This window comes from Perissodus microlepis, chromosome 3 (genome assembly GCF_051167445.1).
Source record: "Perissodus microlepis isolate ML-2025 ecotype Zambia chromosome 3, ASM5116744v1, whole genome shotgun sequence".
NCBI lineage: Eukaryota > Metazoa > Chordata > Actinopteri > Cichliformes > Cichlidae > Perissodus > Perissodus microlepis.
In genome coordinates this window covers 29,331,310-29,358,267 of record NC_140463.1, presented here as the reverse complement: position 1 = coordinate 29,358,267, position 26,958 = coordinate 29,331,310, and the positions used below count along the sequence as shown (strand labels likewise).

Genomic DNA, 26,958 nt, shown 5'->3' with positions numbered 1-26,958 from the left:
ATTTATGAAAAAAAGTAGAAAAAATATTGTTTTATTGATGATTTTGTTACATTTTTGTACACAAGATCATCAACACAGTATGAATGACATGTATGAGTAAAAAACACCAGATTTCATAAATTTGACTCAAAAAAAGATCTCCTCCAGAAATCCATGCCACAAGCTATATCACAGCTAAAATGATCACCAAATCAAAAAAAAAAAAAAAGTTGGAAAAAATGTACAAAGGGGTTAAAGCAGGGATACACTGTCACCATTCACACAGAGAAGGTGTGTATTGTACTCACAGAATAATCCCAGCAAACAGAGCAAAGAGTGCCCCATCCTCACGTCCAGCCCTGCACGCTGATCTGCATCTAATCTCAAAGTGTTCGACTTTGCATTGATAATAAATGCATAAAACCAGTTTTTATTCAGCTCCTCCTTCTGTCACCTCTCTGTGCTTCTCTCCCTTATACACCAACCTCAAACAGCCCCTGTAGCTTTCACCACAGAAGTTGTGTGACGTGTTCACATTTCCTGTCCACTGCAAGCATTTAAGCTTCTCTCCTGTTTTGTGTTCCTACCTTTCTCTGTGATATTCAGAGGCGCTCTCTTAGTTAGGTGACACACTTTGCAGGTCATAGTTCTGAATAGTTTGATTGTGATCCTACTGGAATTTCCATCTTCTCAGCCCAGCTAGTGTTTTGTGTATTCATAATTATTCATGTTGCCATAGATGTAATCTACACAAAAAAATCTTTGCCACACTCTGCGTATCAGCATTATGAATCAACTCCGAGCCCTGTGCTGGATCCTATGTGAACAAATGTTAAACTTGCAGCCTTTTGCTTTTCTATTTTTTCTTCTTATCTTTCTGTAAAAGTGTTATCCAATCACCTTTTCACTGTTTGAGGGTGCTTAGGCCGTTGCCCTGCCTGCCTTGTCAGACGTTCAACCTTATTTTTATGTCTTTCGTTGTCTTTATAATCTGTCTGTGATGTCAGCTATCAGGGCTAAAGCATATTATCTGGGAGGCTGTGCACACTGAGCTTCATTTATGTTACATCTTTGTAATGTTAGTTGAACTTTTTCAACAAAAAAAACAACAACAACTTTATTAATTTCACTCACAGTAGAACCTTCATCCAAACTAAAATTAAAATCTAGTCTTTGTGGTTTTAGATCTGCAGCATCTCCATCATTGTCCTCCTGTGTGAGCATGGCCTCTGCTGTTTTACAGCTATGTTCATTGTACAGCAGTTTAAAAGTAGAGACATTTCATAACAGCCAGGCTCAGTCGACATCTCACTGTGATCTTGTTTTTGTGAACTGGTGCACAATTGTTAACTGAACAACGTTGACTGTGCGTGTGAGTCCAGCAGACAGGTTGGAGTCACACTGATGTCATCATTACCGGTGTAAGAACCATTTCTGTAACACCAGCCAATAAGATAAATGAGTGTTATGAGTGGCATTATTGCTATTATTCCATTATGGGCAAAAAAAAACCCCCCAAAAAACCAAGATATCTGGTAACCTGAAGACGTCAGACTCAAACAAACCACAGGCGGAATTTCCTGTTTTCTAGGGTACCTATTAGTAGGTAAAAATAAGCCTGTCAGCAAACAGACTGTGGCAAACATTAGTCTTTCAGACAAAATTAGTCATAGACTGCTCAGAAGAACAAATATTTTATTCTGTAATGTTATCTTTTCAGTGTGACCTTTTAATGCCTAAATTGCTTCTTGAATAAAATATAATCATTGTATTCCTTTGTAGGTCCGAATTTATTGGAATTCGATTTCACGATTTTAAGTTTTACACCCACTATAAACTATACTAAATTCTTCATTTGCACAGCTTTTCAGGAGATTTGTGCAAAACAACAAACAGTTAGGATGCAAGGATGATCACACATCACATGGATTTTTCTTGCTTTAGAAAATATGCAGCTCTGCAGCAGATCTGACCATGTTGATCACATGCTGCCAACAGTAGGATACAATAGAATAGAATAGAATAGCCTTTATTGTCATTGTACAGAGTACAACGAAATTGGAGTGCCACTCCCATGGTGCAAGTTTCAATAATAAATACAAATGTAAAATATAAAAAGTACAAAAAAAAAACAATCGTATTACTCAAACAATAGTATGTACAATATATACAGGATAGCAGCATTAATATAATGACAGTATGAGTAGCAGCATAATATAATGACAGTGACGGTATGGAATAGGTTCAATTGTTTTTGTGCTTATTTACTACGGTGATAGCTCTGGGAAAGAAGCTATCCCTGAATCTGTTTGTCCTGGTTTTATGTGACCTGTACCGTCGGCCTGACGGTAATAGTTCAAACAGTTGATTGCTGGGGTGAGAGTAGTCCTTGATGATATTGCCAGCTCTGCTGAGGTACCGAGAGTTTGCAGTGACCTCCAGGCTGGGCCTCCAGGCTGGGCAGAGAGCAGCCAGTGATCTTCTGGGCTGTGTTGATGACACAAGTGGTGGAGAAAAAGAGGATTAAGATCCTGTTGGATTTCAAGCTTCAAACAGACAAGCAGCTGCTTACTAACCAGTCACACATAGTGGTGACTCACAACACATTGTAACAGTGTCTTCTGCCTCTCAGTGATGCCACAGTGATTGCTTGACTTATGGACCTGCAGCGGAGTTTGGGCCCAGACATGGCTAATGACGTCAGACTTAAAGACCGGATTGCCTTTTGCCTTTTAAGTGAGATAGGGGCTAGGGAGGCTGCCAAGACAGGCTCCCACAAGCGGACACACTGCCACACACATACACCCTCACACAGTACCACACAGTGAATCACACAGGCACATAACCAGAGGAGATCAAACGATCACCAGTTCCACTTCTGGACAACTGTTTTATACTTACTTAAGCGGCCAGGCTAGCCGGAGTGTCTTAACCTCTTAAGCCCCAACACCCCCTGATACGGGGGCAAAAGGCAGGAGATCAGGTAGGCTTTGTGTTGTGTGCAGAGATGGGCAGTAACGCGTTACTGTAATCTGATTACTTTTTTCAGGTAACGAGTAAAGTAAGGGATTACTATTGCAAAAACGGTAATTAGATTACCGTTACTTTCCCGTAGGAACGCTGCGTTACTGCGTTACTAAAACCGTGATTTTTTTTGCCAGAATGTCTCATGACAGTGACGTAAGCAAGTGCGACGTTTGTGACAACAGCTGTGTGCAGATCAACAATGGATCATATATCGAGTGCGGAGAGAGTATGAGCGTGCAGCGTTTAAAGCGTGGAAGTACTGACCTTACTTTGAGTTTGATTCCATAAAAAGTGACAAAAACATTAGCGTCCGTTGTGCGTGGGAAGAAAACTTCTCTTTACAGCGAAAAAAACCCCTAAACTTCCAAGCAAGCACCAAGTGCGCTGAGAAACTCGCGGATTCTTCAACTGACCACCGCGGCACACCTGCACCAGGGCAAACCTCCGCCTACGCTTGTCCTGCTTTACAGGTGAAAATAGAGCAACAGGACCGCTAGTCTTTGATGTTATTTATTTTCTGCTGTGTTTTACTTGCATCTATTTGAAAGACTGAGTGTAAACACAAAAAATATATATTTTATGTGCTGGAATGTGCAGAAAATAGGTTTAAATATTAAACAAATTTCTTCCAGTCAGAGAATGTTGCATATAATTAAATTTTTGCTTGATGCATAAAGTTAAAAGAATAAAACTGATAAAACAAGTTTTAAAAAGGGACTTTTCCATTTGATTACATTTTGTATGATGGATTATGCAGAAAAAGTAGAATTGAGCTGAAAGATCTATCGCTTTATCACCTACTCAGGTTGTAAATTGTGTTTTTAAAAAGTAACTAAGTAACTAAGTAATTAATTACTTTTGAAAATAAGTAATCAGTAAAGTAACGGGATTACTTTTTTGGGGAAGTAATCGGTAATTAGTTACTGATTACTTTTTTCAAGTAACTTGACCAACACTGGTTGTGTGTTGTGTCTATCTGTTTTCACCCCGTGTCCTGCATACTTAAATATCACAGTGATAATGATTGCTACTACTCCAGTATGTCAGATCATATAAACATGTGCCATGTTGAGTTTGACTGTACACTGTGTGTTTAGACACATGATGGCAGTGCTGCAGAGTAAAAAGGCAGAACGAAGGCTGCAAACACACAAAATTCAGTTATTTGACCATTCAGTTTGTTTCAAACACTTTCATGAACTGAATTATTGCTGAGAAAATGAGACCAAAAAACCCCACTAATAGCAGTAAGCTGCTGTGAAGAGCTGGACATGTCAAAATTCAAAGGATGTGCACTTCTTCCTCTTCCTCATCAGATGGGTTTAAATCTGGGACTCTCCACCATTTGACCTTAGAACTGAAGAAGCTTATTGGATGAGAGGTGAAACGTCTTCAAGCAACTTAAAGAAGTCCAGACGCTTTTCTTTACAAGCTCCTTAGACAACTATTATAAAGGTGCATTTCCGCCACCTACCCTGCTGGAATGGAAATACAGCACTCAAAAACACAGCAGCAGGAGACAGAGAGGTTCCCACAAAGAGTCCTTACACTTGATTTTCCCCAACACAGTAATACTGCTTGTCTTTCGGCCCTGGAGTTTGCTTTCCCTTAAAAAACTCAAACGTGTTGTCACACCACCACTGATAATAAAACCTCTAAAGTTCCCTCTTGGTCCTGTATCTTAGTTTAAAGATTTCTCCAGCTCCTCTGTATCGACTACATTTTAATAAAACATGTTCAGTTGGTTCCTTCCCTCAACACTTTTCACACAACCCTGCATAACACTTTCCACCTACAAGCTACAAAGTGAGTTTAATCCTGTGTGACATTTTCTTAATCAATAAAATGTGATTCCTTCCCTTCTTTTTCTCCTTGTTGTCTTCACTTGTGCCACTTTTCCTTGAATTCTGGATGTGTCTTCCTTTTGCCCCTTTTACCCTTGTGTCCCACCTATGTTGCCATTTCTTTTTAAAATTGTAATTCTGTTAGTACTTTTACTTCCAGTAATGTATCCAGTACATATCACTTTCTGACATCTCTGTAGGGATTCAATCATTTATATGTAGAATCAGGATTTCAGGCACAACAGTGTGTGTAAATTGTGCAAAATCTAAGGATGCGTAGCAGGATGATGTGACAATAAGCTTTATCTGTTCATGTGCAGTAAAATCAACGGCTCTCCCATGCCTTATTTGACAGAAAATTGAGCATTTACTTGATATGTATGATTATTTGATGATCAAGAAACTGTATACTTGAATAAATCATGCAACAGTTTAGTTTAAAAAAATGTTTAGCAAAATTAATTTTACTACAACACTGATGACTTTCCTTTGGCTCTAGCTAGTAAAGTTTTTTTTTTTTTAATTAAATGGACAGAAATAAAAGAAAACATACTATTCCCTATTACAAAACATAGTAATCATAGTCAGTCAGAGCCCTTTGAATAAAGCTTACTCAACAGCTCTGAGTGATGGTGGACTCCGTCCCAGTGACGAGGCGTCACTGTCTAGAGGCTGGTGCAGTGTGGAGGTGGGGAACTGGGGCAGCCAGGTATCCCAGAATGCACTTCAACAATCAGGGATTTTCCAGGCTCTAAATCTAATCTGTTTTAATTTTATTAACAAAATTGTCCATTTCCTGTTGTTTCTGTCCATTTGATAAACAAATAATTACCTCGTGCTTGAAATAAAAGGTCACATACAACTAGGATTCTTACTGAGAAAACATATTTGAAATGTACTAACTTTGCATGAAAATTCTCAGGAGTTTAGTGTAAGATAATCTGATTAGTTTGCAGTACTGTGCTAATTACCCTAAGTATGTTGGACTGGTGCATAGTAGTTATGGGATCACTGTTAGGTTACATGAAGTGCATGAGACATCAGAGTAAATTAAAGATGTTGATGCTGATCAGATTCAGACACTGACTTCCACCTTTACATTTTCCAGGGGTTAGATGTCAGCCAAGACAAGTCATGTAACATCTGATAGCTTGTTTAATCCAGTTAGCTAAATCCACAAAAAGCAGCAGCTGATCAGCTGATCACAGCCTGTACACAGAAAAATCTACTGGAGCTCACAACAGAAATTATTGTGACTCATTTCTAAGTGATTCTTTCCACCACACGGCGCCACCAATCTGAGTCCCACTTTAACCCCTGACTCATTTTTCTGTTTAGATGTGGAGCCAAAGTCACCCATCTACAATGCAGGCAACATCAAGCTAGTTACTATTATTCCCTTTATTCTCTTGGTTTCTACAAAGCTGATGTTTCAGCCAAATACATTCAATAGTTAGAATTTAACTTGAAATAATGACTGCTTTCCCCAGTATTAATATAACTGTATCATGGCATTAATATGACAAGAGGTCAAGAAAGCTTGGCATAAATAAATAAATAATTTCATTTTTTTTTAAGCCAATATAAATGTCCTACAAAGAGTTACTTTTACTTTAAGACTTTAAGTAGATTTCAGAGCCTGTACGTTTTCACTTTTACCAGAGGTTTTGTTTTTTTGTTTTTTTATTAAAGTATGTGTACTTCTACTTGTATGGGACTAATGTGTGTACTTTTGCCACCTGTGGTGAACAGACTTTCAGAGCTTGGCAAGTTGGAGCTACATTATCTTCTGTTTAGCACCACAGAGGAATTTACTGAGGAAGCACATCCTTTGCAGAGATTAATAATAATAATAATATTGCTATATTACATTTTAAAATATTTTAAGGCAGTAGTAAGATTTTTGTAACTGTGTGCTTATTGAGTTTTAAACTTTACACTGACACCAAGATTAAACCAAACAAAACCAACATAGCAGAACAAAACAAGACAGACAAAACAAAACAAACAGACTGGCAACCCGGCTCATGAATACAGAGAAATAAATGGAAAATCCAGACATTTTGATTATGAGATACGATTAGCAATACATATGTGTATTGCAGTGATCTGCTTGCATTATACCAGGGCCCGTGAGAAAATAGCAGAAATATCCAAACCGACATACGCCATAAATGGGTCCCATATTTTATGAAACTTTTTGTCCATACTATGTAGCCTGCATGTTAGCCATTGAGTCTTAGATGGGGCCGTGTCCGTGATCCAGTTCAAGAGGACACATTTCCTTGCACAGAATGTTAACAGTGCATAGAGCTGCTTTCCAAACTTCCCCCTGATTTTGTTGTTTGCCACTCCAAGTAGCATGCACAGTGGATTGCACTCAGTGTCAGTGGTGAAGATCTTATCCAATGCACACTTTATGAGAAACCAGAATTGTTGTATTTTCCGGCAGGACCATAGACAGTGCGTGAGGTTGCCCACCTCTATTTTACATTTAGGGCACAGCGGACAAAGGTCTGAATTGTATTTATGGCGATGAGAAGGTGATATGTGAGCTCTGTGTAGGATTTTAATTTGGATTGCCTTTACTTTATTGTAGACGCTCAGAGATTTAGCATTCTCCCAGACTTCGTCCCATACCTCGTCACTGATCTCTATATGTAATTCCTTTTCCCAAGTGCTCTTCAAATAGGTTGTGTCAGTGACCCCAAATTCTGTTAACAGGCCATAACAAATTTTTATAGAAGTTCTATGATTTGGCTGAAATATCTGCTTTTCACATTTAGAGACAGTTTGATTAGTGAGTATTGTTGTAGCCCTTTGCATATGGTCCCTCACTTGTAAATATCTAAAGAAGTCATGCCTATGAATGTTGTATTTATCGATTAGCTGGTCAAAGCACATAAGGTTAGACCCGTCCATTAAGTCAGAAAAGGTAGAAATACCATTCGCAGCCCAGTTCCGAAAGTGGTCCCGGGCAGAAAAAGAGGATAATCGGATAAGGGAGTGAAAAGAGATGTTAAGTGAGACCTTCCTTCTAGTTTTTGAACCATTCGCCAAGCTTTAACAGTAGATAATGTGAGTGGGTTGCTACAGAACATCGTTAAGGTCTTAAGTTTCCCCACAAAAAGCAAACTTTTCAAAGGGAAGTTAGACATAGAGCTCTCAATATCCAACCAGGAGTACCCAGTCAGCAGCTATACGCATATGGGTGCTCAGCTGATACTTCCTTATATCTGGGAAATCAAGGCTCCCTTTTGAGGATGGAAGACATAACGTGGATATTTTAAGACGAGGTTTCCTCCCTGCCCAAACAAAGGAGCTAAACCAGTCATTTAGAGTTAGGATAGTTTTATGTGGGAAAAGGGTCGGAACCATCTGTATTGGGTAAAGTAGCCTGGGTAGAATATTCATTTTCAGAAGAGCGATACGACCGAGCCAGGATAACGGTAAGGACTTCCATCTCTCCAGATCTAATTTGACCTGCTCAAATAGGGGGGTAAAGTTACTTTTATACATCTGTTCAAAGGCAGGAGTAACCCTAATCCCCAGATACGTAAAGCCCTGTGGGGACCAAGTGAAGGGAAATGGAGAAGGGGCCCGTGGTTTTTGTTTCAGGCATGGCATCGCTTCTGATTTATTGAAATTAATTTTATAGCCTGAGATTTCACTAAACTTATTAATAGTTTCAACCAGAGAGGGGACTGATGTTTCCGGCCGAGTCAACACAACAAGTACATCATCAGCATACAAAGTAATCTTATGCTGTCTTTGTCCTACAGATAGACCATGTATGTCCGCCTGAACTCGTACTGCCTCTGCCAATGGCTCTATGGCTAGGGCAAAGAGCAAAGGGGAGAGGGGGCAGCCTTGTCTGGTTCCCTTCAGTATCCGGAAGTTGGAGGACTGCAGAGCAGGGATTGTTATAAAGTAACTTAATCCAGTTTATAAAGTTTCCACTGAAACCGAATTGATGTAGTGTAAAAAACAGGTAAGACCATTCAACACGGTCAAATGCCTTCTCTGCATCAAGGGAAATTACCACACCAGGCAGAGATTTTTGTTGGAAGAACTGGATCATATTCAACAACCTACGCATGTTATTATATGAGTTGCGCCCTTTAATGAAACCCGTTTGGTCCTCATTAATAAGCGAGGGGAGTAAAAGTTCCAGACGTTTTGCTAATATCTTGGAGAGGATTTTCAGATCCACATTGCCTGTAGGAGGCACAATCTTCAGGTAGCTTACCCTTTTTAAGTATAAGGGATATATTGGCTTCCCTTAAAGAATTGGGCAAGAGACCCTTTTTAAAGGAGTCATTGTACATGTTCAACAGCGGGCCAGCTAATATTTCTCTGAATTCTTTATAAAACTCGGCACATAGTCCGTCTGGTACCGCTACTTTGCCAGCCTTCAGCTCTTTAATAGCATCTGTTTTGATATGGAAGAGTCCAATTTGAGGTTCTGGTCTTCAGACACCCTGGGAAGGTTAAGAGGGGCAAAAAATACATCCAATAGATCTGCTGTATTAGTCTGAATTTGCGGTTTATAAAGGTCTTCATAGAAATTTCTAAATATATTATTAATACTGGTGTTGTCAAAAAACTGTTTACCATTTACATCTTGGATTTGCCTAGCAAATCTAATTTTAGTCTCTGCATCTTTCGTCAGTAGACAGTCTAATGCCGAACGTAGAGCATAAATTTCTTTGAGTTTACCCTTAGAAGGTTTTTTAAGATAATCTCCTTCTGTGTGTTTTAGCTTGGATTCCAAAACCTTCCTTTGCTCTGCTTGTCTACGCTTCTTACCTTTAGTATATGAAATAATGAGACCTCTTGAGTAGGCCTTTAATGTCTCCCAGAGTAACGACGGGTTATCCGTGGAGGGTGTATTAATTAACAAGAACTGTCCAAGTTCCTCTGTGAGGTACCCTGTCAATCCAAGATCGTACAGGATAGAGGGGTCAAAGTGCCAATGTCTATCCTGGGCGGATTCCTGACGTTGCAATGAAGGAAAACTGTCGCATGGTCTGATATAACTATGTTACCACTCGAGCTAAACGTAACTGATGACAAAATAAGGTTTGGGACGAAGAAGTAGTCAGTTCTTAGTAGTAAGATTATAACTGATTCAGCTTTTTTCCAAGAGGTTTACTGCAATAAAAACGCTACAAACTGTGTTTTTTACTGCGTGGTTAAGTAAATGAGCATTTTTACATCACTTGCAGCAGCATTGCGTGATTCTCTGTGGATTTTATTTTTATGTACATATAAATGTGGGCTTGCCTGCAGAGCTTTTTTGTTGGTAGGCGTGTTTCTGCTCCACCTGCCAAGAAGACTGCTGGGACACATTCCGCCCTGCTGGCCTGCAAAAACACTCAAAACTATGAAAGGAGAAAAGAAATAAAGGAGGACCCACTTTGAATAGTTGTTGAACCGTGCACCCTGTGATTGACGTGAGAAACTAGGGGGAGGATCCTGTCTGGGCTCAGACGCAGTTTGGGTTGCACGCTGCTGCTCGGGCATACAGAAACTTCAGGACGGAGAAGAGGCATCCATCAGGAGGACTAATAAAAGTTTTAAAGGATTTCTCTTCGGGAGTCTTCTTCTCTTATCGGGCAGGCTCGTCCCGGCGGAAACATGAAACATAAATGATGTTCAACGTTTCCATAGATGGAGGTTCATTCTCTAAGAACCTGGAGGACTTTGACTCCATCCGCAGTGTTCTCCTTTACAGGTCAGTCTAAACTTCACTTTACCCTCAGTGAGCATACAGAGCATTTACGCACTTTATTTATTTATTTATGTATGTATTTATGTATTTATTTATTTTTCTACAAAGGCGACGTCCCGTGCTTTCATTTGCTGCTGCTTTGCTGAAATCCTGAGGGGATTTAAAAAACCTCATGTATTCAGAGAGGTGGAGGCACCGGGCATCAAAATAAAGGTGCAAATTAACAAAATAAAAGCCTATATTGTCATATTTTATATAGGCTACTTAAGGCTCCATATTCTGTCAGTGTCTTTACTGGATTTTTTTTTAAATTTAAAACATATAAATCATTAGCAGTTAAACTGAATTATTACTCATAGTACGTATAATATGAGCAGGCTTGAGCTGTTGTCTGTGTGCTTGCTGCGTTATTTTATAGGAAATAGCTTCACGGTGCCAAATAAACGGTTAAGTGTGTTATCGTACGTAAACATGAAGTAAACCGTATCTCCGACCCGTTATAACATGATATGCTTATGTTGCTAATAATTGGCGGCGTGATTGACGGAAAACACAATTTTAACAGGAAACTTCAGGAGGAAAGCAGCTAGCAAGAAGCAAAAGCTTCTGCGTTGTCAGGGGCAACTGTGCTATCCACCAATAGAATTCGGCGCTCACGTGTCACGTGACCACACCACAGCGCTCACTACTGCTTACAACATGGCGAGTGGATGTTGGTGCTTGTTTTGGTGAAAGTTCCTCTGTTTTTTCGCGCTTTTGGTGAACTAAGCCGTCCATAAACCGATGGCCACCGCGAATCCCCGCCACTGTGCCGGGAAAAGTATATCCAGCCGCCACACGGACGAAGAGGCAGCCCAGAGCGACGAAGGTAGTGACTGTGGATCCACAGCATCGAGTTTCAGCAGCTCCGACTCCTCAGAGTAAGGACACACTATGTGTCAGAGACTAGAAACGTTTCACCTGTCTGTTCATTTCAAATGTCCAGATAAATGTTGTTTTTGAGTGGGAGTACTGCTAGGTTGTCAGAGAGCGGTGTCCGCAGTTTCCGTCTCCTCCCTTGTGCTTTTCATAGCTCTGGGCAATGTTTTCAACTTGGGAGGTAAACCTTCATAAATAATTACATGCTTTCTTAGTAAATTTATGGATGCCGTGTAAAAGCTACTTACCGCAACTTCTTAAAGTTAAAAGAAGAAAGACCCGAGGCAAAAATAGCTCTAACTCTTTTACATATGGTGTTTGTACATATGGTGTTTTTCTCTGTTCTGTTTTTACAGCATGCACATGGTAGACATTGACATATTTTAGGAGTTTTGATATTTGTTCTACAGTTCACTCAGAAACCCCCCCAGAAACAAACAAAAGTGCAACATTTCGATCAGAGAAAAAAAAGCTGTCTTCATCTTTAACCTTTATGCGATGTTTGGATCAAATTTGACCTGTTTTGATATTTGATGCTGAGATTTGTGATTTCATCGCATCAAATCAATGTAAATGTTGGGTTAAGAAAATGTAGGAGCTGTCAAGTTGTCCATGCCATGTTTGTGTGTATTTTTTTAAGGGGCAGTGAGACCTTGACACTGTTACAGGACCTTTCTGTATTTCCACCACATCTACCTAGATTCCTACAGAGACTGCTGCTGGCCTTTTAGGGATCAGGGGGGAATATTCAAACACTAAAATAGTGGTTATATGTGGTGCACAATAGGAACAGAGGTCACACAGAGGTCAGATGTTGGCTTAACAGAAATATGAGATCTTATTAAAGGGTGGCACAGTGTTGGAGTAGTTTGCACTGTCGCCTAGGTTCCTATGAATCCTGGCTGGTGTCTTTTTGTGTGAAGTTTAGAAAATGCTATATAAATATACGGTTAAAGTGTAACCCACTAAAACGAGTTTTCAGTGGTCAGTACGAGTAGAAAAGTGTTATATAAGTGCAAGTCATTTACATACCTATTTGTTGGTACTAATAAAAAATAATCTAGTAATAAAGAAGTTAGAATCCATTTATTTTGAGCTAACTGAGATTAAAACAGAGATCAAAGAGGGGTTGGAGATTATAACCATTTGATATAATAGGATTTAAAGCCACCTGAGCTGGCATTTCAGTAAGTGTGGGAAACATATTTAGGTAAAACAGGACCTGATATTGTGTGATAATGGATGCTTTTCTGCAAAAACAACTGTTGTAAAACCTAAAAAATAAACTCCCCGCTCTCTGAAGCATTAATTCATGATTAATCCTCCATTTATTAATGGCAAACATGCCATTTATACATTCTAAATTCAGCTGCAGTTCAAAATTTGCTGTAGACACTTATTATGAGGGAATTCTTGGAACCATACGGTGAATATGAACAGTACATAAGGCTTAAATCCTCTGCTTTCTCTCAGTGACCTGGAACCAGAATGGCTGGATGACATTCAGAAGAACGGCGAGCTCTTCTACCTCGAGTTGAGCGAGGGCGAAGAGGAGGCTGCGTTGGCCCAGCAGGTGAATCAAGGTGTATCCACCAATCATGTTCGCTTCAGTGAAAAAGAGGCAGAGATCATCACAGAGCAAAACAAGAAGCAGCGCTGCGGCTCACGGGCAAAAGGTGAGCCCACGCTTAAAAAGCTGGCTAGGATCCTGAGGAGGAAACGGCGGCCTTCACAGCGTAGAGGAGGGAAGGATGGGTGTAAAGACAGCTCATCGCCTCCAGCATCAATCCTGAAGAACCAGCAAGGCCAAAGGCAGGGTGTGACTGTTCAGCAGCAGCAGCTGAAGGAGGTGTGTGTCTACCTCAACCCTAAACGTTTAGGAGGTTCTTCGACCCCTCTGTGTGATGGCGGAGGTCTGCTGGAAGCACTGCTGGGTGTGGTGCATCGCCCTGCCTGGAGCAGAGGTCAGGAAGAGCCTGCAGTGCTCACACGGGAGGAAAGACTGACTGTTCATGGATTAATACCAAACAGTCCAGCCATCAAATGTGGCCAAATCCTAATTGGTAAGAACATAAATCCAAAAGTCAGCTGGTTTTATCAGTGAGGGATATATTAGTTACTTCAAAGCTTTATACTTCAGAGAAAGAAAAGTATTTGGGTAGAAATTAATCACTTAATTGTGACAAAACTGTTTGCGGAGGAGCTTGCGCCATCCTCAGAAATAAACTCCTACCTTCACAAGTGAGGAAAAAGTAGCTATGTAGCCATTAAGATTCTGTAACAATCATCAGCAGAGTCTAGATATTAGTTGTTTTAGTACTGATAAAGATGAAAATTTAAAAAGTAGAAGAGATGGGAGGAAAAAAAATACAGCCAGTGTTTGGGATTTAAAAAATCACCAAATATTGGTATCGGTTTTTAAAACCCTAGATTGGTCAGGCTTTAGTGGAGTCGTGTTTTAGTACTGACACATTAATTTCCACACCACACAAGAGCCCTGCCAAAGCATGGGCTGTAATTATGACGACATAGCCATAGTGACTGCACACAGATTGCTTTTTTAATAATCACCTAAGCAAAGCCTAAATGATGACTCTAGCATGCAACACAAGAAAAAAATCTTAGGGAAAAGAGAAAAGTCTGCACACCGTTTGCCTTCTGTTTAATAATCTGTTTTATTTTAAATTAGCCAAATGGGGATGTGACCTGTATCTAAATTATGTTTATAAATAAAGTTCATTTCTTAGGATTTGTTAATTGACTTGTTATTATCATCATTATCATAGTAAACAAAGTAACCTAAGTTTGTCATATCTTATTTATTTAATTTTGCTTCTTGCAGTGTAGGTAGTAGCCAAGTGTGTTGAAACCATAGTGCTAGTAAGCAGTATAAATCTGTCTGGAGCACACTGACTTATCTGCCCTGTTTAAAGAAATTTATTCAGTTCCATATTTTTATTCATGTATTTGCTCAGAGCAGCTTTACATGATTCACAGTTGTGTGTTTTTTTAACTCCTTATTTGTTTATCCCAGGCTGTGTTGGAGTCACTCAGTTTATTGTCTGCTTGAAACAAAAAGGTTTCAGCTTAGCTTTCTTCTGATTGATTTCCCTTCACAAACACGTTTGTTGGTTGGGCTCTTGTGTGTTGCATGACATGTTAGGGATATCCCCTCTCTTGCGAAGATCCAAGAGGAGAACAAACTAGGGATCGACTTATCTCCGTTTTATAGGGGGAGATAATCACGTTCAGTTTTCTTACCAGAGCCAAATTTCTGATGATCAAGTCCTCACATACTTGTTTGCGTTGTCCCTTCAAAAAGCCTCTGTTAACATTTTACAGTAGCTGAAGCTCTGCGTGCTTGTCACCGATGAAATCGAGAACAGTTGTGGTCCTGTAACTTCAGCCGAGAGGACTGCGATGTTTATCGCGACTCCAGCGATAACTGCTGCTTTACTTTCAAACCGCAGCTCTGTCAGATTTCAGGAGCTGCTTCAGACTGAATGCACTTGTGTGATGGCCTTTTACTCTTGTCATGTAACCAATCAGATAGCGGGTGTAGGTGAGATATTGCTCTAGACTTCAGAGTGGCAACTGCAAAGAGAGATGTGGCTGCTTTAGAGCCAAATCAGCAAAATCCAAATTAATTATTTTTATTGTAAATCTGTAAAAATAAAAATAATAACAATGATACCAATGATCAGGAAAATGTAGAATATCATTAGAAGATTGGAAGATTAGCAAAAAAATGCCTTAAACCTAATTCATCTACTTTAAAGAAAATCATTATTCATGACCAACTCTAAACCTTTACGATCCTCCGCCTTAAATGAAGCTTTTACTGCAGATTTGCAGAGTGACTGGAACTTTGTGCGGTCAGATGTGGTCCTGTCTGTCTGAAAGCTAAGCATCTCTGAAGTGATTTTCTTCTTGGAGGACTAATCTTTTTTTTGTTTTACCAGCAAACAGAGGAATGCCAGTTGTGCTTCACCACAAATGACTACCCACATCAGTTACGGTTTAGAGGAGCTTTTATGCAGTGCAGCTACATGTTTGAACAATTAGACTGCTTAAATACCTGAAATAGCTCCATTACTGAGTCGGTGGAGCGCTTCTCTGCACACGAGCAGGTGAAGCTCTTTACCGAATGCAAACAGCAGTGGGTTTAGTAGCAGATTCCAGTTGCATATAATTAGTTTTTACAGGAAAGGGGTTGGCATAAAAAAATGAAGGTACATTTCCTTGTTATGGTTACATTAAAGAAATCTGTTTTGTATATCTACCAGATGCTTTCTAACTCTCACTGTATGGCTCAGTCCTAATATACACGGCATGTCTATCTTTCTGTGTGATGACAGTGTATTTGTTAAAACTTGCTGCTTTTGTCCTGATTGAGCCAGTTTACTTGATAAATATATATTTTCTGCATGTTTTGCTCAGGCGATGTGCTCGTAGCTGTAGACGATGTCGACGTGACCTCAGAGAATATCGAGAGGGTTCTCTCCTGCATCCCGGGACCAACGCAGGTCAGTGTGTGCGTGAAGCTGCCAAAATCACTTTTTCTGCTGGTGTTTGGAATTGGTGACATGCCGGTGGTGTAGTCAGTGATGATTTCCAGATCTGGATAAAGCTGACATGGGGAGTTGACGATAGCTCTGAAGTACCTGGATTACCTGTAGCAGCATTCATTTATGGCTTTTATGGCCTTTTTAATTTTTTTTATTTGACACAGCGAGTCAAAGGGAGTTTGTATTCTCAGCCTCTGTTAACAGTTAGCTCCAAAGTGACATGTTTTTTTGTTTTGTAGTTATGCCTCTGTGAACTACCACGGTGGATTTTAATGAAGAAGTGCGAACTTTCAGCTTATCTTTTTAAACTAGTTTTCCACTAACTGTTTATGAATTACAGACATTTTTTTTGTAAACACAGGCTCAACATTAATTGTAAAGATTAACATAATTTAAATATAAGGAATACTTTTTTACACTTTGATTGAAATCCTTTGCAGTCTAAAGTCTAGAACCCGTGAACTTCACAAAATGCTGTATTTCCACCTTAAGTTGCTCCTTGTTTTTGGGTCTCTCTGCCTTATGTTTGATTTTCAGTAACAGTTATGCTCTATTGGGTTGAAGAATATCCCATTTCTTTACAAACTCTTGGCATGTTTTTTTGTGTACTTGGGAACTGGCCTTACCTGGTCATGAAGCTGCTCATCAGTCAGTTGTCAAATTACTTTTGAGCCTTTTGTATAAAAATGGCTCCAAGTCGTAAAGAGTTAATGTATAACATAAATAAAGCTAGAAGTCTTACTGTCAATATTGGGAGGCCCCTCTTTTATTTGATGGCCACTTAGTGAGTGTTTTGTGTTGCCCTTTTTTCATTTGGTTTGATTTCTAAATGTATAAGGCAGCATGTATGCTTTTAAGATCCCGCTGCCTGTCATGAGCAGCAGTCGTCGAATGCAGATACAGATCAAATTGCTTTAAAACGCAGCGGTCCTGCCAAGCTGCTAAATTGTGAGTAAAAAAGCATAAGCCAGCACTGTTTAGAAAGCCTTCAATGATCCTTTGATCGTCAGCAAAGAAAAAAAAAAACAACAACCCACAGTCTGCGTCTCAGATGTGCATTTTCACCAAAAAGCAGACCATCAAAAAGAAGGAATTTGCAAATGACAGAGTGTACGCAGGGTTGATGGCAAACATGGCGGATGCACGGGACGGCGGTATGACTATTTTTCGGTGCCACAGGAAGCTGTTGCGGGACTGAAAGCTCAGCTGATTAGAAGTTGTAGTCGGAAACTAAATTACATCGTACGGGAAGAGCGAGAGAGATTTTTGGGGGAAAATGCGCAGCTCCTCAGGCACCGTGATGACTTTCAGAAACTTGAAATAGAGCTGTGCTGCTGACAGAATCATTGTTTGGTGTGCGTGTGGGTTTGTTGGAGGATAGAGTGTGTTTCTGTGCGCCGAGCCTGCCAAATGGAACACAGACAGTAGTTATTAAGTTTGAAGGGACAAATATTAGTATTAAAGTCAGTCCACCATGGCCTTTACCAACCCTGAATGAACTACAGCTTTTCCTTTGTGCCTGCATGTGTGTGTCCATCCATGAATGAGCGGTAAATGACTGACATCAACAGACTGGAATTCTAGCAAGAGCACACTCCAGTCTAACCACATCCTTATTATTTATGATGAGAGAAAGTGCTGCAGTTAGCCCACTCGGCCTCTTTACTCAGAGATTTCCCCAATTTATGCTCAGCCTTAGCCTCACCGTTATTTTTCATGTCATTTCAATTTGATGTCCACAGCTCAGAACTTACCGCTTTCATCATCTGTGCACCCAAAATAATTAAAGATATGCTATCATTAAATCAGTTTTTTTTCTTTTCTTTTTTTTTTTTACAGCTTTTAGAAGTCACTTTGCAGCACTGAGTTTGAAAGGTAGATCAGCTGGTGTTTCTCCAGCGCTAACTTCTTCTTTAATAATACCCTTAAATTGGTTCAAATGGCCAAGCTCCCAGATGTAGGCGCCTGCTGGAGAGGCGGGTAGCCTGTGGTTAGTGCTGACAGGCCTTGGAGAGTTCTCTGGGAGCGATCGCTGGTTTAAAGAAATACGATTTAAACATTTTGACCAGGTAATTTGATCTTTTTTCTAAAATATATTGGGTAGGCTCCATGTAGTCTAAAGTTGGGAGAAATAAATACAGATTTATACCTTTGGAAAGTCTGCATCAGCTTATTATTTACTTCTCCGAGCAAACAATGCCCGTGTTAGAGTTTTAACTCGAGATCGAGTTTTTCTTCTTCTTTTGAAAACTGTTCGCATAAATCAGTGTGAGCGGTTCTACAATGTGCAATAAATGGCATAGTTCACATTCTGTGTTTCACAACCAGATTGTAGTTTTGGTGTGACTAGTGACAGTGAAGATGTAGTGGTTAAAACTTACTCACTGTGGGTTGAGGTTAAGTCTCAATTCTGTTCACTTCGCCTTTCTGCTTTTCCTGCAAACATTTTACTTAGAAAAAACTACTTAAAGCAGCTTGGTTCACCCCATAGGGTGCTGACCTTGGACATGAGATAAACAGCATACAAGCACAACCATATTGCTTCAGTTCATGTCAGCTTATTAACTTTTAATCAGGAAAGACATTTAACCCTTTAATCCCAAGTGTATCATGTTTGATACAAGAGTTTTTGAGACCTCTATATCAGCAGTCCTCAACCTTTTCTGCGCCACGGACTGGTTTAATGTCAGTCAATATTTTCGCGGACCGGCCTTTAAGGTGTCGCAGTTAAATACAACAAAATGAAATGATACGACCAAGAAAAATTTCTTGGTATTTTGTAAATATAATAATAAACACAAAATCACTGTGTAATTGTGTAACTTTATCAGCAGCATCCTCCTGAAATGCGCCAACAACATTGAGAGTAACATCCTCCTCTCTGCCCCTTAATGCTCTCTGGTCGCTATGGTAACGCGTAAATATTTCTTTCAAAATCAGACACAAAACTACAACACGGGAAAAGACTGAGTTAACAGTAAAAACCCTGAAAACCATAAATTTCACACCCGATCCTCAACTCTCGCGGCCCGGTACCAAACGACTCACAGACCAGTACCAATCGTGGCCGGGGGGCTGGGGAGCGCTGCTCTATATCATCAGTGTGATTTATAGATAAATAGATGTGTTATAGGTTTTTGTTTAAGGTAAACAAAGTATGATGAATAACACACGCAAATTAATATATCTTTTTTTATGTCCGATGGTCAAATAAACATATCAGCTTAAAAAAAGTAATTAAGTGCCCTGCCTATATGGTATTTATAAGGCTTTTTATTTACTATTCATTTGGAAATCATGAAAGTGGGACTGCGCTCTGTGTTTTAGCAGGAGCAGTTTCTTATAAACAAAAGTCTTGAGTTAAAACAAAAGAAATTGAGCTGGTCTAAAAATATCCCATAAATTTATACTTGGTTAAACACAGTATTTTAAGCAATACTCTGCTTTGCCCCTTTGTGCCACGCTAAAGTCTCACTGGCGCTCACGGGTTGAAATACTAAATAAAATGTGATGTGGTGAGAACCTGACTTTTTTAGCTGAAGATATCTCAAATACCAACGCTAACTGAATCGTTAATTTTTGGGTTTAATCCTCATATAAAGGTGACCTAGTTTAACACAGCCACATAAAGGAAATGTCTTTTTCTTCAACCGGTTTTTACAAAAGATTCATTAGATATAATATTTATGTGTGTAAAAATGAAGAATGAAGTATAGCTTTGGCTAATATTGTGTAGTTTAGCCACAACAAGCTGTTGTCTCCCCATATCATCTTGTTGAATGTTGATTGCATGAAAGGTCAGGAAGCTGTAGTGGTTGCAGCTCACCATGTAAGTTCTCATGGATCTGCGTTATAGGTGGCAGTTAGCTGGTGTTATAGGCCACCATGTCTGTTCACCGATGGTCAGTCACAGTGGACGTAGGTAGCCTCCTTTATTCATCTCTCAAACCATATATCTCTCTTTTCTTTGGGTGCAGGTGTACAGCTGAGTCCTGTCCTGTTTAATTGCCTGTTTCAAATTCCCCTCCAGCATTTGAGTACAATTCAAACCCTTTGCTTCTGTGACAGAGCCTTCCACAAACTATAGCTGTGGTCTTCTTCCAGCTCAGCTTCTGCTTTAACACAGATTGCCTCTCTGTGTCATAAATCTGTTTGATATGATGCAGAATTCGCATTCGAATGAATGATGGCATATTTTCTAGTCCCCGAGGCAGTGAAGTAACCCCAGACTCTAATATTTCCACCACCATGCTTCACATTTGGTATGAGCGTCTTCTCCTGAAGAAGTCTGCTCTAAAGACGTCTGGTAATACTAACCCTGATCCGTGTGTCCATCCGTCTGTAACTCTGACCCGTCTGTCTGGAGCACATTATTATAAAAAGCCAGGGTTCACTCAGATGGTTGTTTTTTTTGTTCAACTTATAGTTTTGCTCTATTGCTCTTTTTGGAGTACAGTCTTTTTCCTGGCACACCTCCCATGTAGGTTAAATTTAAATGAGGTAAATTTGTGCAGTCTTGATCATAGATGGACTTCGACATCAAGAGTTACCTACAGGTCCTCTAATGAAATTAGGGAGTTCTTGGAGACGTCTTTTAACATCAGTTTGGTGTTGGATTAAACTTGCTTGGGCTACCAGCCCTTTAATATCTCTGCCACTTGCAGGTAATTTTCCTTGGAGTGAAATATATTTTTAAAAAATAATTTAAATATGTTTTTTTCACGTCCTTTTCCCCCTAAAGAGCTCTTTAGGTCTTGGCATTATAGCAAACTGAACAACAGACTCTAAATGTTGCTGTCACTCATCTTCTGTTACTTTTATTTTCGTAGATTAAACAGTCTTTTAATAAGTTGTGAAAAGACTTGCTTATTTGTTTCAGTGTATCATCTTTAATAATATCCACAACATTTTTTGTCCTGCTTTTAACTCAGCTTTGTTTTGATTGGTTGTACCTCAAAAACAGAAGGTTTGAATGGTATGTGGGCGGGGCTTCTGCGCTCACAGACTATGTGCTCTGATGAACATGATAGTGATATGGTTTCTATACCCCATCATACAGATTAAAGATTTGAAGAAAAAAATGCGTGAAACTCACTGTTTAAAGCACTCTGAGTTCTTTTGCACATGCCCAGCTCAGTATTTGAAATTTGACCACGTTTAATATGACCACTATAATCCAATGTTGTATAACCACTGACAGAAAATAAGGAAAAGCTCCACAGGCCTGCTTCAAATTGTTAAAGGAAGGAAGAAGGTAAAGCTTTATTCATCCAGCTCTTCCTGAGCAACTCTTGCACACATTATGTTAACCAGCTGTTCCCTCTCACATCTGGACTCTGGCTCTGATTTACTTGAATTAGCATCAGCTTAGCTCCATAATTGGCCTCTGTGGCGCTGACAGCTTTCAGCCCAGAGTCAACACAGCGTGTGCGCAGGTATGCCGCTATAGCGTGTCTTTACTGTGAGCCGTCAGCACTAACTTCAGCCTGAACGATTCTTTAATTCAGTGTTTGTGTATGAGCGCATATACGTCCACACGGTCTTTCTTTGTGTTGATTCATTTTTGGTGTGTTTCTAATCTGTATGTGCATAAAAGAGGCTCTCTTGAAATGGAGAAAGCAGTAATCACGGGGCCTAACTAAAAAGTTTGATTAAATAAATACAGAGCTTCTTTAATCAAAACTCCAGCACGATGATTTTAATTCATCTGTCTCCAGACTCGTCTATCGTGTCCTAATCTGTGAGGTCAACAGGCAGCCTCTGACTCCAGCTATAATCACACTTAAATGTAGGTCTGACAAATTGTTTAAACAGAGACACCGCAGAGTTGCAGTTTCTCATCCTCCTGTGCGTCTCGGACACATGTGTTTCCATGTGCGGATGGTCCGATTTCCATGCGGCTCTGTGTCTGTTTCCACTGCGACTTTCTATGAATGACAATGTGAAATGGAGGACTGTGGATGGAAAGTAAAACTGCTGCATGAATGAGAGCAGCAGTGCCGTCCGCTGCCTCAGCGCTGTTCCTCGGCCTTGTGAAGCAGTCTGGTTTTAATTTTAGTCAAACACACACACACAACCGCACCGATCTCTGCTATGTGTTATGCTGCGGTTAAGCCTAGATGTCAGTGTCACTTTCTCTTTGACAGTCGCCGTCCCGCTTTTCACTTTTCTCCTTAGTGAATGTGTAATGATTGAAGTTTTTTTTTTCTTTTTTCCCGTCTTTTGGAAGCATGGCACACATGCACACCTCGCCAAGTATAATCATGTGGAGACGCAGTGACTTGCAGAATTTTTAGAAATGAATGAAATCTCTGAGAGGCCCTGGCAGGCAGACTGATGAAGTGATATTGTAAAAGAATGGCTGATTTTCTTCTTTGTCTCTCGGTTTGTTCCTTTACACTCAGAACTATTTCTCAGTAGTCTTTCTCTGATTTTCCTCATGTGTTGCTCCTCCAGGTGAGGCTGACCTTGGAAACCGTGGCTCCGTTGGACCGGGTCAGCGCTGGCGACGCTTCCCTGATCCGTAGGACAAAGGCCTCTCCTCCAGTCAGCCAGCTGGTGCGGCTGCTGTGGGGCGAGGACACAGCCGAACTTCAGATGTCCATATCGCACATCCCTCATATCGTCATGTACCTGTCACTCAAACTGGACTCCACATCACCACAGGAGGAGGTTAGACAATAAAAATGCTACGATGAACAGTCTTTAAAGTTCATTTAATGAAATCTTTGTGCTGCGTTGGTGCTGCGCTGAGCTTTGCAGCAGTCTGCAGTCTCACTCTTGTTCATGTTTGTGCTGTTGTTGATCCTTTAGGTTTGCCACGTCACAGAGAATTACAAGTTTTATAGACAAAGAACTTCTTTGAAGTTAAATGAAACTCGAGTGTTTAAAAACAGAGAAAAGTCTCCAGTGGAGACATTGTTTGTGCTTGTTCTCTTTGTTTCTCTGATCTTCATTGTTTTTTGCTTTGCTTATTTCTCACGATGACAAAGTCCGATGTGGCTTCTTTTCCTGTTTGAGCCAGCTTTTCAGCCAGTCAGTATCTAACCATACAGATATCTTATTCCAGATGGCAGACATGCGGTTGCCTTTTTGGAGGGTTGTGCATGAACGCGTCTCAGTAATCTTCCTGCTCAATATTCTGTGTGTAGCTCAAAAGTTACACAGACAGACATGGAGCCATAAATCATACTCAAAGACCTACACTAGTACTAAATGGCGTTTGGACCGTCTTTTGCCTTCAGATCTTCCTTAATTCTTAATGGCACAGATTCAACAAGGTGCTGGAAACATTCCTCAGAGATTTTGGTCCTTTTTGACATGACATCATCACACAGTTGCTGCACATTTGTTCACTCCACATCCACGATGACAATCTCCTGTTCCAACACGTGCCAAAGGTGCTCTACTGGATTGAAATCTGGTGACTGCGTACACTACTGTGAGCTCACTGTCATGTTCTTGAAGCCAGTTTGAGAGGATCTGAGCTTCGTGGCATGGTGTGTTATCCTGCTGTGATCAATAGTGGGTCAGCCACCACCTCCAAAGGGGACAACCCCCATTAGGGTTTAAGTGCCTGGTTCTCATCATCTTTTTGAAGAAGCTTCTTGGATAAAAGGTGAAGCTCCTTCACAAACTTAAAGTCCTCTTTTTCCATTTTCAAAAAAATTTGCAGAGCTTCAAAACATATTTGAGTTAAATAATGATGGTGACCCAGCCTATTAAGTATAAGTGAGCCTGTCAACATTACTAATAAACTATTTAAATGTTTGAATTAATAACCACATGGGTACTCTACAGTGAGCTATACAGTATATAATTATTTGGTACTTTAACTTTGAATGCTCATTGCAGTGATACCAGGTTAACTGCTTTATGTAGGTATAGGAAAAAAAATAAAACTACTTATTTTGTTATGAAACATTTGCATCTCCAGACATGTCCTATTTTGAAACAGTAGCTATAAAACTTTACAGTACCTGTTTTTGTTTGTCTGTTTAATTTTGACTGAAGTCCAGCATAAGTGTAAACCAGCAGCTTGTTGTTTGGTGAAAGCAAACTTAAAGTATTTGGGGGAATTTTTGTATCCTTCCCCAGTTATGTCTATGCAACCATGCTAGCCACCAGTACTGAGGTTTAGCAACATCTAGGATATTATTAAAGATAAAGCATTGGCTTTGACACAATTTTTTTGGCAAAATGTTAAAACATTTTTGCATTTAAAGACTACATTGAATCCCAAAAGGATAAACAAATAAAAAAAAACAACAATTGTTTATTTTCTATTAAGTCTCTGGTGCTTCTGTTTCACTCATTTATAGCTAGTATTTAAAGTTATAACGAAGAGCTCTAAAGAAAAAAGTGTTTGCTGGGAAAAAAGGCAGTGCTGCTGACTCCACAGTGGTTATAAGTACTGTCACCAAAGCACTAAAGGTACGATTTGAAGGATTTATTGGCCAAAGAGCTCCACTTCCAGTTGAATTACAAGCAGAGTTCCTGTGTTTCTCTGCAAAAGGTTCCTGGAGGTCCTCCACTGAAAACAGGCTGCTATTAAAGAACAACATGTAGGGAGCTGTTAAAAGAGAAAGCCACCTTCAGACCTTAAATACTGCTGATAGGTTTGACCTAACTGAAACTGGCAGAATAAACAGAAACCTAAAGGCCGCTGTTGATATCCAAACCCCGGATGACCACATATTTTCCCATTCCTTTGGAGAGTAAATTGGTTTTTGGGGAAATCTGATCGTGACTTTTGTGGTCAAAGGCTCTCATGACTCGGAGCAAACTCTATAAAACTCAATTTAAGACACTGAGCTGTGCTGAACAGACTGATTTAATTATCCACATTCTGACAAAGGGCATTCTGATAATGGAGTATTGAGAATGGCCTTAGCTGTGTAGGAAACCCCAAGATTGGGAGTGGTGAGCTTCTCTTCTCTTCTGAATTTCTCTGATGTGAGTCAGACACTTAAGAAAACTACTACTCTGGACAGCGTCCAGCGCCTGCGGGTGCTACCAACCAAAACTAGAGAGTGGAGAGAAAAGCGAGAGGTGCTCTCCATCATTTTAATGCCGTGAACTTTCTGTCCTGCCCCACATTCCCTTTGCAGCAGCAGCGAGCTGTTCTTCCAGTCGGGCTATAAACAAAATAACATTTCCTATTTTAATTAGATCCATGTGCATGGTGCTGTTTTAACATCCCGTAGGTAGGACACAGCTCACTTGTAGTAAAGTGTTAATCCCAAAGTCTCTGCTGACCCACACCTCCCACACTGTAATCACATTTTCCCCGTGGATGCTGCTGGCAGGTTGACGTTGCCTTTGTGGTTGCACTTCACTGTTCTGCAGTTCCTTTTTGTGTCTCTGCACGCCAGAGTTTTTTCTTTTCTTTTCTTTTTTTTAATCTCGACCTAAAGAGCACTGGTGATAGAGAGTACAGCTTGTCTGGAGCCACATCAGCCAGCGGTTGATTTTTCTAAATGACAGTGCTGCGCACGAACCCGCTAAACTCTGACTTTGATTTTTTAAGTCCTTTGATTGTAGGGTAGCAGAAACCGGAGAGGTTCAGTGGTGATATTTTTGAGCTTTAGCTGTGCGATGTTTTGCTGATGTTTGTGTACAGGCTGAAGTTGCTTTCTGTGGTGGTTGTTCTGTAGCAGCCACTCCGTGCGTGCTTTGTCCCCCAAGGTGAATATCTCCCATCGGCACTCGTTTGTGCCTTTGTTCTGGTTGCCAAGGCTATAAGAGGCGGTTCATTCAAAGTTTTTACCCCTCACCCACCATCCTCTTATCCTCTTGGCGGCTTGGATCTTATCCGCTCCTTTAAAGTTGCCAGCGTGCTGGGAGGAATACTAATAACTCAAACAATGCGCTGGATCTGCCCCAGAGCGCTCTGATTCTGTGCTGCTCTTTCTGTAGATTTTGGACCTGCAGATTTTTGCAGTCGCAGGAATAAGAGTTGTACAGAAACTAGCTGAACATTAGCCGTGTGCCGCTATGTCCCTGAGAACGAATGGCAATTAAATTCCTGTGTGTCCTCCAGGACAGGAAATCAAATATTTTAAATGTGTTTGGAAACATTGGTCTTTAAAGTGACATATTTTTGTTGCTTTTTGGAGCCAAAGTGACATTGTTGAGTTGTGGCTCATCCATTCTTTCTTTTTTTCTCTCCATAATTTATGGCAGAGAGCATTTGGTAGCAGCCAAGTTCAGATATTTCACATTCTGCTATTGAAAAACTAACCAGAGTTTGTTTTCCCCTCTATGCAGCATGCGTGATTTTAACAATAGAGTTTGTTTCAATGCTAAGCGACGCTGCTGTCTGTGTCTGCAGGAGGAAGTCTTGTACCAGTACCCTGTGTCTGGAGCATCCAGCCAGCTGAAAGGAGTGAGGGGGATTTTCATCACTCTGTGTGACATGCTGGAGAATGTCACAGGCGGGCGGATCATCAGGTAGGAAAGATAAAATGTGCTGCAGCGTGCTGAATCCAGGCTATGCACACAAGAAAATCAGCAGAGCCATCTAATCATCATATAATGCTTAGCCATATAGATCTGTGTTAAGATGATAAGAGGATCTTTGGAAGATATCTTCACATGTAAGGGGAAAGAGAACTCCTGTATTGTGTGTACTGCCAGTGACACTGGTCTCTTGTCACACATAGTGCGCTTATGATTCCAAACGCTCTGATACTTTGTCAGGCTGGAGCTCACTGCCTTTATAGACACTTACTGCCTATTAACCTGATTAACCTGGTTGTGGTCACAATGAAGCCACTTTTAATTTAAGTTTCCAATTAATTTTTATAGCAGCTCTGCCCCAGTAGGTCGCTCCATGGTGTACTGGTTAACTCACCCACCCACATTACGTACGTAAAAAAAAAAAATA

The 26,958-nt window shown here is 40.2% G+C and overlaps 1 protein-coding gene across 2 annotated transcripts in view; it reads left to right on the top strand.

Moving 5' to 3' along the window:
- Positions 1-10,368: 10,368 nt before the first annotated feature.
- The window catches only part of intu (inturned planar cell polarity protein), a 26,404-nt gene continuing 9,814 nt past the window's right edge, over positions 10,369-26,958 (top strand). The window contains exons 1-5 of one of the 2 annotated variants that reach the window (XM_084923921.1): positions 10,369-10,587; positions 12,976-13,565; positions 15,943-16,028; positions 22,527-22,742; positions 26,404-26,522. In XM_084923921.1, the coding sequence (XP_084780047.1) occupies positions 10,502-10,587; positions 12,976-13,565; positions 15,943-16,028; positions 22,527-22,742; positions 26,404-26,522 (1,097 nt within the window). In that variant the 5' untranslated portion in view covers positions 10,369-10,501. Of the gene's footprint in view, positions 10,588-11,038; positions 11,505-12,975; positions 13,566-15,942; positions 16,029-22,526; positions 22,743-26,403; positions 26,523-26,958 lie in introns of those variants that run through there. The other variant, XM_084923920.1, reaches the window with a different exon arrangement.